At 44.3% G+C, this 16,690-nt stretch overlaps 1 protein-coding gene across 6 annotated transcripts in view; it reads left to right on the top strand.

Moving 5' to 3' along the window:
• The window catches only part of HS1BP3 (HCLS1 binding protein 3), a 188,541-nt gene that overhangs the window by 95,763 nt on the left and 76,088 nt on the right, over positions 1-16,690 (top strand). Inside the window, exon 8 of one of the 6 annotated variants that reach the window (XM_025216352.1) lies at positions 10,072-11,170. The exons of the other annotated variants lie outside the window; for them this stretch is intronic. Within the exon in view, the coding sequence (XP_025072137.1) occupies positions 10,072-10,231 (160 nt within the window). The 3' untranslated portion in view covers positions 10,232-11,170. Of the gene's footprint in view, positions 1-10,071; positions 11,171-16,690 lie in introns of those variants that run through there. 6 annotated transcript variants of the gene reach the window in all.

The following is a 16,690-nucleotide window of genomic DNA, read 5'->3' as shown; positions in this document are numbered from 1 at the left end:
TCCTGCTTTTTACAGTTCAGCCATTTCAAAGAACAAAAGGAGGGAAAAGTACTTTTTTTTTACCCATAATAAATTTCTTCTTACAGCTTTTTAGTTGAGAACTTTTAGCATTTCTGTGTTTTGGAGAAGGGATTAGAAATTTAGTAAAGGGAGTCACCTTCATGTCAAGGATGTATGGGCACCATATTCCTAAAAAAATCTGCCCAAATTTGGCTGAATTATAAAATATCAACCATCTAAATTTGCATATGCTCAGTAGAGAATTAGTTGGCAGCTATGTTTGCAGTGGGCATGTCAGATTCAAACTGCACTGTAGCCTAATACAGAGTATCCCCTATTCCCTGCTGATCCCCACGATGAGTTTGTAGACAGGCACAAGATCACCTCTCAGCCTTCTCTTGCGGAGGCTGAAGAGATTTAGGTCCCTCAACCTGTCTTCATAGGATCTTACCTGCAGGCCTTCAACCATACAAGTAACCCTCCTCTGAACCTTTTCCAAGTTATCCACATCCCTCTTGAAGGGTGGTGCCCAAAACTGGACGCAGTACTCCAGCCGTGGCCTGACCAATGCTGCATAGAGGGGAAGTATAACCTCCCTAGATCTGGTCGTTTTTCACCTGCTCGTGCAAGACAGAGTGCGATTAGCCTTACTTATTACCTCGCCACATTGGTGACTCATGTTCATTTTTGTGTCAACTATGATGCCAAGATCCTTTTCCACTGCTGTGCCACTTAGAATGGTACTTCCCAGAGGTGATAGGTGTATTGGTGCTTCTTTCTCCCCAGGTGCAGCACTTTGCATTTATCTTTGTTAAATTGCATCCTATTCTGATCCGCTCACTTCCCCAGTCTATCCAAATCTGCCTGAATTCACTCCCTACCCTCTAGTGTGTTTACTATACCCCATAGTTTGGTGTCATCTGCAAATCTGAGCAGCATGCTTTCTACACCCTCATCCAAATCACTGATGAAGATATTGAACAGTACTGGTCCAAGGACAGAGCCTTGGGGGACACCACTGCCCACATTTCTCCAGGTAGAAACCAACCCATCCACCGTCACTCTCTGGGTGCGTCCCATAAGCCAGTTTTCCACCCACTGTGAAAAAATCCGTGTCACAGCTCCATAGTATATTTGTAAGAATTAGGTGTGATGCCATGTCAAAAGCCTTTTTAAAATCCAAGTAAATAACATCTACCTCTACTCCTGCATCTAAGCACTTTGTGACCTGGTCATAAAAAGAGACCAGGTTAGTCAGGCAGGATCTGCCTGCTATAAACCCATGCTGGTTGCCCCTTAGCATTGTATTACCCGCTGCTGGTCCCCAACAAATGTGATCCTTTATGATGTTTCCTAAGGTCTTGCCAAGAATAGAGGTGAGGCTAACCAGCCTATAATTACCCAGGATCTACTCCTCTAGTCAAGTCTGGACTGAATAACTGTTTTAGGTGCCATTGCTCTGTTTTGCTTTTTGCTGTTGTCATTCAAACATCATTCTTATGCCATTGTGGACTTCAGTACTTCACTTTCTTTATAACAATGATACAAAAGGAGCTAATGAGAAAGAGAGGCTTTGCCTTGATTCCAAGTGCCAGCTTTGTCAGCTTTTATCCTTGCTGTGCAGCTCGGTGCTGCTTGGGATCTTGGTGACAAACTCTAAGTCCAAAGGCCCTTTGCAGCTATGTGGCTCAGTTTGAAATAGAATGGAAAGCAAATGTATGGAGTTGGGTAAATAGGTTGTGTGGAGCCAGAGAGAAGCACATGGGCCATTGTACATGCCACAAAATTGGCTTTTAAAGTGACTTCAATGCCCTTTTGCACTGCTTTAATGGCATTGCTGTTTGCACGCTCGGTGGCATATTCCGCTTTAAATGACTTTGGCATGTAGCAAGATAAAACACCTCCGAGGTGTTTTAGTTTGCTACCTAACAAAGTGCAACAGTGCATGGGGTGCTGGAAGCCGATGTGCTTGGGGCTTGGTGTGCCCCGTGTGGCTCAGGGGCTGTGGGACCCAGAGGCAGCCTGTGCAGGCAGGCTTCACTGAAGAAAAAAACCCCAAAATTGCAAGCCTGGGGTTTTTTTTTCTCCTTGGAGCCTGCCTGCCTGAGCTGTGTGGGGGCCCAGCACTTGCCTTCATGGCTGCGGGGGGATGGAGGGGGAGGAGGGAGTGGTGCTCCCCTCCGTGTCTGTGGTGCCCCCCCAGACCCCCTGGGCCGGGTGCCACTGGGCAGATGCCACCTGGGGGCCCCTGCGCAGCTCAGGGGCAGCTCAGCCCACTGGCAGCTCTCCCTTCCCCCCGCTGCTGAAGAGGCAGGTAAAAATCAGGCCCCTACCCTTGTGTACATGCCACGGGGGGTTGTTCAATTTAATTCTCCCTAAAATGAAGCAGTGTTTTTAAAAAACCTATCATTTCACCGTAGGGAGAACTAAACCCAATTAGCCCCCATGGCATGTACAAGCAGCCATGTTTGTGATAATATTTTGTGCTTGTGTCCATGCTTCGAGGCTGTTAGGAAATTCTGTAAAGCAAAGCACCCAGCTCCCCCAGCTAGGAGATGATTATGCCCATTGTACAGCTGGATGAACTGAGAACTCCTCTCTTGCTCAGTCACATGACAAACCAGTGGTTGACCTGGATATAAATTTGGGAGTCTTGACTCTTCCTAATTGGAGCATTGAAATCCTAGTCACATTCCCAGCCATTTTTTGATGTGAAAGACAGGACTGCATGGAGAATTTTGCTACTGAGCTCTGAGTACATTCCTTGGGAATATTTTACAGATTATCCCTGCTGAGCAGTCTCGCCTATGGCTGCCTATAATAGTTTGTTGCCTTTAGGCTTTCAAGCAGCTAGAAGCTGAGAAGGCCAAACACTGCCAGTAGCATCAGTGGATTGTGTACGAGCCGTGAAACTCTGGAGCCATTTGCTGGAGGTCAGCCAGTAAACTAGCATCAGGCTGTTCCTGTGCATGTCTGAAATCCTTTGCTCCCAGATACTGACTGACCAGCCAAAAATGTGTTGGCAGCAGGTATGGGGAGGGGGAGTAGGATTTCTTACTTGTCTGTCCATTCAGACCAAAGAACAGTGTGTCATTAGCCTGTCACGAATGGAACTTGATCCCAGACTAAGGGACAAGAGAGTGTCATCTCCCTGTGAAACCGTCTGCCCTTTCACTCCCCTTCATGTACAATGGTCTAAACTCCTCCAAAGGGTGGTTGTACCATGAGTCCTTGTAAATTAATTCATATAATGTCATCCTGCCCAGAGAGGAAAATTGTAGGACTGTATAGGAAACATTTTTCCCAACCTGGGAAGATTATCAACATGTCAAAAATGTTGTCTAGGCTCACACTGAGAAAAATAAGACAACACATCAAAAAGTTTTTACTAACCAAACATCAGAACCAAATTTTGGATTCAAGTCAAACTCCTGAGCCTCATAACCCCTTGGGCAGGTCTAATTAAGGCACAGTAGGTCCAGCAGCACACAAAACAGTGCAGTGGCTAGCATCGTGTCTGGCCACCTTCGACTCCCCAGCCCAAGGAGCCCAGGAACCCATTCGCAGCTGGCTCAGCTGAGGGCAGCCATCGGCTTGAGTCCTGGGGAAGACTTGTACTCATACCTCTAGAGCTGTAGCAAGGCACCTTAGCTGCTCAGCCAGCATGACCCAGATTTTTTTTATTCGGGTCAATCAAGCCATTTGGTTTAATTGAGAGTTTTTCATTTTTTTTTTTTTACTTTCATTTTTTTCTTTTTTTTTTTTTTTACTTTCAGACCAAAAAGATAGTTGCTTACCGCCCCCAAATGGGAAATGGGATGTATTAACCATTTAGCACTTATTTTTCAAACGTCTTTGAATCATGACACTTGTCAAAACGTTACTTATCCTGCAAAATGGAGTGTTTCTACATCCACTCGTCTGACTCCCTTGTGTAAGCTCCATAATGGAAAGCTCACTCAGCTCCCTCAGTCCTTAACATGACAGCTCATTTTGTTGAATTTATGAGTATCACTCAGTGTCACCACCTGCTAGCAAATACGGCCGCCATCTCTGCAGCGATGAAACGGTATGAATTTTATAGCCTAGAACAGTTAATTAACAAACTACTCTGAGAACCTCCTGCCTACATAAAACCTTGTTTATAAAAATAATATTTTATCTTCATATCACACCTTCTACCAGAGGATCTCAAGGCAGTCCACAAATATTAATTAGGTTTTACAACCCGGGAGGTTGTTGTTTCTTACCAACTTGGCAGACAAGGGAACTGAAGCTCAAAGTACTCCTCGCGCCACCCATTTTTCCATCCATGTCCATCACCGGTCACTGTGTACGCGTCATGTACACTGTTTGGTTGTAAAATACAAGACCTTGGGAATTCAAGACAATTGTTAGTTCACTAGAGAATGTTATTGAAGTCAATGAGAGGGTGAATGCATCTGACTGGGTCAGAAATTATTCAGGCAGCATGTAGAAATACTCTTTTAACAAAAGCCTTGGCCTACATACTTAACTGAATCACAAGTATCTAAAGAAACAAAACAAAAAATAACCCAGAACAAACCAAAAACCCTGTGCTCTTTTAGTTATATTCCACAGATGGTAAAGTAGTGTTAGAGTAATGTTGAAGCCATGATGGCGCAGGAATTATATGAGAGGCAAGGAGTTTTCTTTTTTGAGTGATATCTTTTATTGGACCACATGTATTGTGATAAAGTTAGACAAGTTTTTGAATGCAGGTTGGGTCAGGTGCCTTGAAGAAGAATGCTTTGCATTCGAAGGCATGTCTAACTTACCCCAACTATACTATTAGTCCAATAACAAATACTGCCCCCCCAAACCCTTACCTCTCACAGATGGGAAAAGAAGAGGTGCCATTCCAAATGCAGAACACAGGGGGGGCTCTTAGTCCATTGCTGGATTTCTGTGCTACATAAGAAAATTCTCTGAAAAGATGCTACCTTCAGTAACGAGAGCAAATAGAAACAATGTGCTCAGGGCAACCAGCTCCACAATGCAAACTTTACACTCAGCAGTCAGAATCTGGCAATCATGTAGAAGTGTTTGTTCGGACAGCATCTACCACGGCACCTTGCTTCACATAACGTATCCATATAGCTGACTACCTTTGAGTGTCACTCAGAAGGTAGGGTGGGTGGCTATTGAGAAGTGCATCTGACAAAATAGATTGTTGCCAATGAAAGCTCATACTTCTCTGACCCACTAAGTCCCAAAGGTGCCATCCTGCACTGCTAACCATGCCTCTGCTTGTGAGTGTCATTGTAAGCTTGAACACGCATCCCCTGTATCATGTGGCAATGGATTTGCTACTGTGTTAAAGGAGGAAAGGGAGAATATAGGAAATAAAACCACCCAGTTCCCCATACTATATTCTCGATATGATTTGAATTTCACAGCAAGGAAATCGGTAGCGGTGGGAAGTGAGAAATCACAGCATGGGGCCAGGGGTCGTTCCAGTATTGCTTTAAAACTGTCTAAATGAATTGTTCCTCTATGCAGAAGTGGTAGGGTGAACTGAACAAGGGCCATTGCTTCCAGATAGCCACATAAATAAACAGGACTCTGCATGAGTGAAGTATAAAGCTTGACAACTGCATTGCTTTTGGCATTGTGAGGGAGATACCAGTTTGATTGGGCCTCTGCCTTCCTTTCTCACTGGCTGCATCTACAAGAGACGCTGACTGCACAGTTGTTACTGTGCAGTCATTTAGTACTTGCAAGTATGCAAGTAGTAAATGACTGGCAGTAACTAGAGTTACTGTGCAGTAGTGTCCCTGAACAGCTTTTTGGTGATGCCAAATGTGCATTAGCTTGTTACTACTGCACAGGTGCTTTGGAAGGGATCCACACCTGAACGTGAAGCCTTAACAGGCCAGTAGGAAACACTGGGGACAGGAATGTGCCTTCAATCCTGTTCCTCTCTGGGACTTTGGTGCAGTATTCTGGGCTGCAGGGTGGTGTCTCCCTCCTCTTGAAAGTCATGGCTGTGAGCCCTGCCTTAGCCCCTTTCTTTCAATAAGTCAGGTAGTGGTGGTGTTCTCTTTTTATCCAGTACCTCAATGGTCAGAGCACTTACCTATGCCTGGGAGACCTGGGTTAAACTAATGTAAAGGGATTTGCACCCACTTCTCCCAAGAGAGTTTCAATGACCAGGCTATACAGTACAGGCGGTCCTCAGACTTATGACACAATTGGCTCCTGAAAACCACGTCTTAAGTTGAAATGTTGTAACTTGGAACCAATTTTCTCATAAGAAACAATGTTATAAATGGAGGATTAGTTCCTGAACCAAGGCCCAATACCCTATTTTCACCAAAAATAACCCAGAATTTTGTACTTGATCAATTATAGATGAGTAATGTAGCTATATTAATGTATTTATATTGTAAATAGCAATCATATTGATTTGGAAGGACTTCTTTGAGGTGACTGCTGGACTTTTTGAAGAGCTCTTGGTTGGACTTTTTGAAGGGTTCTTGGTTGGAGTCTTCTCAGGAGTCTTGGCTGCAGGTTTTTGTGGAGTCTTGTCTGCTTTCTTAAAGAAAGTGTCCAAGGAAATTTGGACAGATGTTCTCCAGGGAGATGAGCGATGCAGCAAACTTGTTTGCTGGCACGGCGTCACACCGGATCAAGTGTTGTAAAGTCAAAACCGACATCAGAAAGTTGAAACAGGGTGTCAATTTATAAATATTGTAAGTGCGAAACATTGTAACCTGAAATGTTGTGAGTCGAGGACTGCCTGTACTTCGACATCTCTTGTACATTGCATGCAATAATTAAATATTTGGTCAAGGGGAAGGTGGACAGTCATGAGCATTGTAACCTAGTGGCTTTAGTTACTGCTTCACTGGATTCCTATTATAAAATAGAAGAACTCTGAGAATACTTGCTGGGTCAAGCCCTGTTAGCCAGACAAGTTTCTTTACTTTCTGGACCACGGTGGGGCTTAGGTGTGAGATAAGAACCTTAACATTAAGAAATTGAGATACCTACAGACTTCAGTTGCCTTCAGGGTTAGACAACAGCTGAGTGGGTGTCTTAACATCTAAAGTTTGGACTTGGCTAAATTTGGATTGGGTCCCTTTGTGAACCAGTTTAGGATACACAAAAGCCAATGCGTTAAGCAGGGAGCTGCCTAAGCCAGTCAGTAGGAAATGTTGAGAAGAAGGTCACATCTTAAATCCTGTAGCTTCTCTGGGATTTAGGAAGGTGGGATGAATCTCCAGTTGAGATTAACCACTTGTACTTTTACCAGAACAAGGCACCTTTGCACCTGTGATAAGCAACTAACATCTGTGGAAGAGCTGCCACCCTTCTTTTGTACAACAGTTCCATACAGCAGTGATCCAGGATGTGGGGGACCTAGGCTCATTTCTGGGTTAGAGTTATCTCCACTTTTCAAGTTGAAGCTGTTCTACTTTGCATGAAACAATTCAACATTATTTGGGCCAGAGCGAGTAAGCAAAAGTAATGGGGATTCTGGTCTCAGGTTTAAGTATTTTATGGGTGTGTCTACATGTGCATTTATGCCAGCTTAAACTTACTGTGCAGTAAGTTACTGCACAGGAAGCAGAAATAGGTTAGCATGTACATGTGCAGGCATTAAGGTGCATTAATGCTGTGTATGGACTGACTTCGGACTAAAGTTAGTCCCAAGTCAGTCCACACAGTGTTACTGTGCAGTAAGGCAGCTACATGTACATTACTGCACAGTACCTAATCGGGCATAAATTTGATACCTGCATGATGCAGGTATCAAATTTACACTCAAGTCAGCACACGTTGCCATATTTACTGTGCAGTATAGGTGTGTACATGTAGACGTGCACCTGTACTGTGCAGTAACTTCAGTTACTGCACAGTAAATGCACACATGTAGATGCACCCTATATTAAGTATTCATTGGAACAGAGGCTGGAACTCAGGTTTCTGCTCTTCCAAGTGAATGACCTAACCACTAGGCAACAGCTGTGTTCACTTTCTCTGCCCCAGTGAATATTTAATTATTCCATGCAAGGTAAAAGAAAGAGGTTTCTATTGGGAGAATCCCTCTCTAGCCTGAGTACTCCCTTGGCAGAAGGAAGATGTAGGCTTATGTCCTCTCAAGTAGTCAAGAAAATTGAAGATGGGTCTTTCAAGTCTTGAATGAGTTGTCCAACCACTGACTTACTAGACACTTTGGGCATTTATACACATACCTTTTTGATCCCGCAATGTGCTGGAGATCCTCTGCTTTGGAGCAGACTTGGTTCATCGAATCTGCTCTGCACGTGAGCTGATGTGACCTGCATTGCACTGCATGTAGTTGTATAAGTGACGAAATGCACTTCAGCGTGCAGAAAATAGCGGCAGTGCGCTTTTGAACTAAAACACCTTTAATGAGTTTTAGTTCAAATGTGCAGCGCCACCATTTTCTCAGTGCTGATGCACATTTCACCACTTATACAACTGCACAGAGTGCAGCACCAGTCGCTTTTCAAAGCACCTAGTGCTGCAGCACTTACATATGTAAAAAATACCCTATGCTTTATGTGGGGTCTGCAGGCTGTAGGCCAGGAGGGGATCAGAACAGCGGGGAATAAGCAGCAGAGGTGGGGAACTGGCAGCCCTCAACAACCACGCAGTTGCAAGCAGCTGGCCCACTGCTGTAAAAGGATGCCAGCTTCTGCACATTCAAAAAGTACTGTGTTTAAATGTCCAAGTAGCTGAAGTGTGCCCTTTTCTCGGAGAAAACACAAAGCAGCCACAATTCATCTGGAGGAGGTTTGGGGATTATAAATACATTCATTGCAAACAGAACTGATCTATGCACGGTGCATTAGATTTCAGTGTAAAAGGACAATATATGCTTTATATCACTGTGTCTCTTAACTGATTTTGACAGATTTTTGTCTGCTGCATGTAAATTATCGTATCCTTTTTTTATGAATGCTTTGTGCAGGGTCTGATGAGGTTGGGATGTTTGCTTTGCAAATCTCCATAAAGTGAATACAAAGGGCTCCCCTTTTTTTCCTTTAATATCACTGACTCTGATAAGTTCTCTAATAGGCAATCACCTAATTCCCCCTATAGAAGAGATAAGCATGTGAGTATAATGGCAACATGAAGGAAATGATTAGAAAGGCGAAAAGGAAAATATGCTCAGTGCTATGGCTTTGACACAGTGGAATTTCCCACAATGAACACTGACTCCACAAAATAACCTGCTCTGGCAGCTGGTGACAAATGATAAGCAGCTGCTAGCACTTTGAATGGGTGGAAATGCTATGTACAGCCCATACCAGGCAATGTATTAATGGGGATGGTGTCTTCTTCTGTGAACCTGCCTTTAATCATCCCAAGTCAGAGTGTATATAAACACAAGCTATTGTATTAAGACTGGAATACATCGGAGCGTACTGACACCAGGTTGACACTGAATGGAAAAAAAAGATGGAAGCAGGAGCCTTAAAAGAACCTGAAACCTACTATTGGGTTTAAAAAAAAATTTCCACAGATATCCTGATCTTTAAAGAATTAGGATATGGCTTATATGTTGTAAACAATTATTTGACATCTCCTCCACTAATTTATAGGGAAGAAATGGGCATTTTACTTGACTAAGGAATCTGGTAGCGAGTGTAAGACCAATGGGTCTGGTCATTATCCTTCTTTTACATAATGTACCCCAGTGTAACTCCACTGAGTTACTCTTGACTGATATCAGTATTGGGGAAATCAGGATCAAGTGCCAAATATTCCATGTGTATACACTTAATGCTGCTATAATTTGCACTATATTGGGATTGGACTGCAAGGACTGGCTTAGTGTATATTTACCAGCACTCATTTTCTCCTGTGGCCAACTTTCATTTCCCATCCATTTGGCTATGGAGGGGGAAAAGTAATGGGTTTTCAAACATCCCCCAGCCCTGCGGTGCAAATGACTGGTTTAAGAGGCCAGATTTTAAAAATTCAGGAAATTGCTTCAGTACTTGGAAATTTCTGTTGATACTGAAACCTTGCTAATCCTGCCACAAATCAAATGCTATGTAACCTTTCTTCCAGGCGCTGCCATCAGCAACATCAGCCAGGTTCAAGGGTAGGGGGCTTGCTCTTAAACCCCGTGAATGCCGCGAGCTGGAATGCACACCCAGCATGCTGGGAAAAGGAAACACCTTCCCAGCCTGTCTTTATTAGGAAATTTCATCCCTCTCACATGCACTGAGCCCGTGTGCAAAACAAGGAAACCTTTCTAGCTGGAAACAGGACAACGCAACAGCAATAAAGTGAAATTTCAGTGTCCAGTGACGCATACAGAAAGGCCCATCTGCTTGGGAAGTGCTGTCTGGTCTAATTCCAAGTGTCTGCATTGTCTGCTATTACACCATGGCTTTTGAGTCTTCCCAGTTTTGTCCTTGTCCAGTTATAGTGATTTCAGTCTGTAGTGCTGAGTAGAAGGGAGGAGGGTCCTCACAGAAGGTCCCTCGGCTCTGTTGCACCCTGTGTCATCAGCAGCCATAAACCCATCATTACACCTTTGCTACAACCCCCTACTTGTGATGCTGGACCTACGTCTGCCAGCTGCAAACCCATGTAAAGAAGCCCACAGCTCTGCTGATGCTATATCAGCACCAGATGCATCAGCTTTACCACAATGCATTCTGCTCCTTCATTCCCTGTGGAAGGGATTGGACACCAGTTATTGCCACTAAGAATTCACTCCTTCTCGTAAGAGAAGAATACAATCTCCTTTGTGGCCAAGTGCCTCTACTCAGTGGCACGTGATGTTCTGGGTATGGTGAACTCCTCATCTGGGGGGTTTTAAGTACAGTTGTGTTGCTCTGTAGTCACACAGTAAGGATAACAACACTTCATTTACAAATGCAAAGCCTAAATTAATTTGAACCAAAAGCACCAAAAATATTTGCATTGTTCGGGTGGATGCTGCACAGGCAAATGAGAGCCACTCGTTCCATCTTGCCCTTCAGTTCATCCATACGTGTTAACAGAGTGCTCCCTCATCTACAAGTGTCAGACCACAAAGTCGCGCTGCCCAAGTTTGCATTGCTCCAGATAATCCCTACAGGACAAATAGCTAGGAACACAACTGCGCTAGTCTGTAACCAAATTATCTTCTTTAATAAAACTGTGTGTTAATTCTAGAATCCACAACCAGGAAGCTACTTTTTGCCCTCTCTTGTCCTAGTGCCTGTCCCACACAGAAGAAGACCCTGGGCACTACTGAATTCATCAGTATCCTCCTACTGGTTTCACTGGGGCCAGGATTTCACCCAAGAAGCGTCATTTCCAAAGCCAAATGCAGACCTGAGCCCTGGTGCTATTTGTATGCCAGCACAAGGCACACTGACAGAATAACTATTGCAAATCATGAGGGTGGCCACAGTGTGAAAAAGGATTACACCCAGCTCATAGACTGCAGCCTGTATCCTTTCAGGTTTGAATGTATCCATATCCAGTACCTGAGCTGAGCCAGCACTGATGTTTTGATCAGTAACTCGGTATTCCTCTCCAGGCTATTAAAACAGGAATGTAAAAGGCATGTGTCCTAGAAAATTTCTCTGAGGGTCTCAGAGCATTTTAATTAAACCCTACAACAGCCCTGAAGGCAGGATGGCTTCTGCAAATAACTTGATTGGTTCTCCTGTATGCTAGCTCTAAGCTTAAACAAGACTGTGTTTTCAGACAGTGGAAAAGAATTAAATGTTGCACTTCCAGTGCGTGATCCTTAGACATGTAAAATGCCACTGAGGTCAAGGGAGCTGTGTCACTTTACCCTACCTGGGGGTGCAGAGATATGGTCCAGGGCTACATCTCTGGATTCCTGGGATCTTGAACGGTTAGCTTTAAAATGTCTCATTCTTGTTAGGTCAGTTATTACGTTCCCTTTCTAGACGTCCTGTTCTGTATTCTTTTTTTTTGTTGGATGGGAACTACCCCTTGCTGCAACATGACTGCAGCGGCAGAGTGAGCTCCCTCTATGTACAGCGTATTGTTCCTTTTTTTAAAAGTGATCTTAAAGCAAAATGTTGTGCTAAAAATATCCTTGAGAAAACCAGCAAGATAAAAATATCATGGTGAATAACAGAAACTAGCATGCCAGTACGCACAGATCTGATTTCCTCTTGGTCTTTTGCTCGTGATTAGAAATTTCTTCTACTGAACTTCTGTGGTTTGTGACCTCAGTAAAGGCTGCTGAGTGAACGACAGTTTTATAGTCATTTGGGGAACATCGTTTTTCACATATGTACCAAGTTTTCAGCTCTAAATCTGACTGACTTCATAACTGTCATCATCTGATGGGAGAAGTCCTCTGGACTCTGAATGATGTCCTGATCAAGGAAACAGTAAAGATTACCCTAGCTAGAATGCTGTAGGGCCTGACGCAGTTACAGAACATCTCAGGTGCTTAAGTCCCAGCTAATGCCTTCTTTAGTCCAAAACTGTGAGCCCTCAATCCTCGACTCTACTGCTGCTTGATGTCCATGGGCACCTAAGGGTGAAACATAAAAGGCTCCAAGTTAGGCCCCTACATTTTTGCTTCTGAACATCTTGGTCTGTCTTAGCAGCTTGGTGTTAGCAGCTGGACTCCTACCTCATAGCCGAGCCCTAGGTCGGGCTCCATGCCCTGCGCACACTTCTGCCTTTTGCCCAAACTGGCTCAGAGCGCACCTAATGCATCAGGCTCCATAGCAAGCAAGCCTTCCCTCCGGCCCCTCCAACCCTTTTATCCTCATGCTCTGGTTAGCGAGCTCCCCAAAGAAGGAGAAAACTTTGGTTTGATACTTCTCAGCTCAAGGGAATTCAAGCTCATACCTGCTGCCTCCTAGGAGGACCCCCTACATAACAGACTGCTGGGGAGTGGGTGAGAAGCACCCTCCAGACCAATGGTTAAGGTGATCAGTTGAGAAGGGAAAACCTGTCTTGCAGTCTCTGCTCTTGTCAGACTAGAAGCCAGGCTTTTCCTCTCCCAGCTGAATGCCCTAACACCAAGCTGCATAGGCAACTGGTAGGGGGGGTTTCCAGCTTCTGCGGGTGCTCGCCAGCTCTGTCCCCACTCCCAACGGCACCAGCGGCTTCTGCGGGTGCTCGCCAGGCCAGTCCCTACTGCCGCCAGCTTCTGCGGGTGCTCGCCAGCCCTGTCCCTGCCGCCACTGCCACCGGCTTCTGTGGGTGTTCACCAGCCCCATCCCTGCTGCCACCACCACCGGCTTCTGCGGGTGCCCCCCCAGACTCAGGAGGCACTAGTCTCCCATGCCAGGCTGGAGAATCACGGATAAGCATTCTCTCTCTCATGCAAAGATCCTTTAATTCAGTAGGTAGGGTTGAAAGTTTCTTTACTCTAGAATAGCTTGTAGCCTAGTGGTTAGGGCATTGCTCAGGAAGCTGAGATACAGATTCACATCCCCTCGGGTGGTAAGAATCAAAACCAGCCCTGGGGAGTTCTGTGAATATTGCACTCCAGGATAAAAGAGCAGTTCCCTGCCTCCTCTGCAATATAGAAGGAAAGAAAGCACTGGCCCTCAGTTTTTGACAGCACTCAACTCCAGAATGGGGTTCAAGGTCATAATCCTGAACGTAGGGAGACACCTTCTTGCAGCCTAGAGAAAAATATTTAAGACATACAGGGAGGCTGCTATGATGCACTGTAATTACAGTGCATCAGAGCAGTATGATCTGAACACTATAATTACAGCGCATCAGAGCAGACTCAATTAATCAAGTCTGCTGGAGTGTAGTGTGCTAATTAGTGTGCCTCTAGCCACCTCTGTGTCTTGTGTAACAGTGTCCCCGTGCTTCAAAATGTTGGCGGGGGCACTTTAATTAAAACTCTTCAATGAGTTTTAGTTAAAGCACTCCTGCCACCATTTTGAAGTGTGGGCATGCTGATACATGAGACACTGCAGGCACTTTGGGCATTTTTATTCATGCAAGCGCCACAGCACCGGGTGCTTTGAGAAGCACCCAGCACTGCAACACTTGCAGTTGTATAAGCGGCAAAATGCACATCAGTGCTGAGAAAAGGGTGGTAACGTGCTTTTGAACTACAATACCTTGGAGGTGCTTTAGTTCAAAAGTACACTGCTGCCATTTTCTGCACGCCGACGCACATTTCGATGCTTATACAACTGCACAGGGCGCAGCACAGTTTGCCTCAGCTTGCATGTGGAGCAGATTTGATTAATCGAGTCTGCTCCGAAGCGATGAATCTTCAGCACGTTGCGGGGGGAAAAATGGTATGTGTATAAATGCCCTTGAATTAGAGCGGCTGCCAGAGCCACTCTAATTAAACCCCCTCTCCCCACTCCTGGAGCACATGTAAAAACTCCTGTAGGTGTTAGGCGTGGCAATGCTGAGCACTTGGGGGGCTTGCATCTATGGTTAGGAGAAGAAAGAAACTCAGTCTTTGTTTATAATGATTTTCAGCTTGGATTAATGCCATAGGACAGGAAGACCAGCCATGTTATCCTTTCCAGGCTCTGCCAGCTCTGGAAATGTTTGAACCACTCTGAATGAAGATCTCTCTCAAGCATCCCACTCCTGCTGATGTGCCCCAGATTTGGACATGCACTGGTGAAGCCACTCGAGGGAGGCCTTCTGCATGCTGGAGGTGGGGATCTTCAAAAGAACCATGAAGGGCATCCCAAGAGCATCTTCACCATTGTGTTTTCCACTCAGAAGATCCCCTCTGAGAACAAAATGCCCGTTGAACTCTTCATGTCAGGTCATCATTCCTCCCAAGCTTAACAGCTCTTTGTGGAAACTACTACTTGATTTCCAGACTTGGGATATGCAGAACAGGAGCAGATGGGGAGGAAATGCTGGGAATAGTGTGGATGCAGTATGAACATGCCCTAAAGCTCTGCGCTGTGACCTTCACTTCCAGTGTCGCATGACTGATACGACCACAGGAGACCCTGGCACAATTGGTAGGAAGTCCCCGTGGCACACAGTGCTAGAAGTCAGTGTTAATGTGAGGAGGGAGATTATGCCCGTAACTGCCTTGTATGATGTTACATTACATTACTTTCTTACACTGACTTTGTCCCAAGGACACATCCCCAAAAAGTTTCTGGGAACTATTCTGGGAAAGTACGGAGACTATAAATTTATTTATTAACTTATAAGGAAAGGAACGTAAGGAGAATATAAATTTATTTATACCCACCATAATGGAAGGTGGCTGGCTAAGCCGCATGAGAGAGGGCTAAATGATTTGATAACTGGTGAACTATGAGGAAAAGAACTGTTTCCCATTACATGGCTCATTTCTCATAAATGGGCTTGTAGCCATTATTTTCATGTCTTTCAATCAAGCTATTAGCTATTTTTGTGCAGTTTTGAGTAACATGTGACTAACAGGCTGCTCCAGCTGATGTGCTCAGAGGTCTGATTCCTCTTCAAACTAATTTTACACTAATACTGTCACACTGGCTTAAACAGAGTAATTCTGATTTACACTAACGTAAGTGAGAGTCTAGATTATTGGAAACCAGTCTGATCTGAACACAGAAATGAGAGCCCCAAACTAACTGTTGTTTTTAAACTAGCTTCTTCTGCAGCCTTGGCCTCGAGCTTCTCTGTCTGTCACCGTAACATTTACCTATCACACCAGGGTCTTTTAAGGACTAAGTAATGCATGTTTATGAAGAGCTTTGACAATGAGTAATGTTACGCTGGCAAAACATCCCCCTGCATGAAGTCTGCACATATTCTGGTTTTCTGTTTACAGATGTGGAAAATGGTAAAATATGTCCCTTGGACATGATTGTGCAATATTTAAATGTAAAGACAGACTGCCCATGAAAGGATAGTCTATTGGGAGATCTGACTATACTTTTTGTGTATTTCAAATACTAAAAGTATGAAGACAGGACGTCTTTCCTCTTTGGCCTTCAAGTTCATCACATCACATTTGTGAATAAATCAAAGACACTCAGACTTTGTCTGAATGAAAGCGGTACTGCCAGCTGCCAAGTGCCTGGGGGCAGCACCGAATTTGCATTAGATAAAGGAGATTGCCATGACTCTTCCCTTGCATATAGATGTTCCAGCCATATTAAAGTTCATCCATTTATGCAAGGTATTTTAGAGATGTCTAACAGCTTTGAATGAGGAACCAAAGTAACTCTACCATGTGATGTTTCATTTCAGCCCAAATAGCTTTCAGTTTAAATCTGTATGGGATGTATGATCAGGTCTAAGTAGCTTGTAATGACAGCATAAAACAGCTTGTGCTGAGTTAGTGGGATAATGGGCTACTTTCATTATTTTACATTATCATATGCTAAGTTTAGTTATGTTGTAAGGTAAGTGATTGTAGCTATTATCCCAAATTTAATATGATCTAATTGCACTCCTGATGCAGACTCCCAGTGTCCCAGAACACTTTATTAAAAATAGTTTCCATTCTGTACTTTTTGAAATGGCTCCACAAGAAGTTTTAATTGACTGAGAACGGGAATTATAGGTGCATGTTATGTGCATTTTTAAGGTGCACAACATTCAGGTTTTTTCATGGTTCTTTCTTTTACGTGAGTATAAGCCTTGTAGTTGCTATTCCAGGCCAATAAAGCCTGTGTTTCCTAGAACTGTGTGGCAGGGCACTGTGTGTGCCTGCCACTTTAAGGGCCTGGAGCTGGCAGCCACCAGGCGCCTGACGAGG

Source organism: Alligator sinensis, unplaced genomic scaffold (genome assembly GCF_000455745.1).
Source record: "Alligator sinensis unplaced genomic scaffold, ASM45574v1 scaffold200_2, whole genome shotgun sequence".
NCBI lineage: Eukaryota > Metazoa > Chordata > Crocodylia > Alligatoridae > Alligator > Alligator sinensis.
This window is presented reverse-complemented; position numbering and strand designations above follow the sequence as displayed.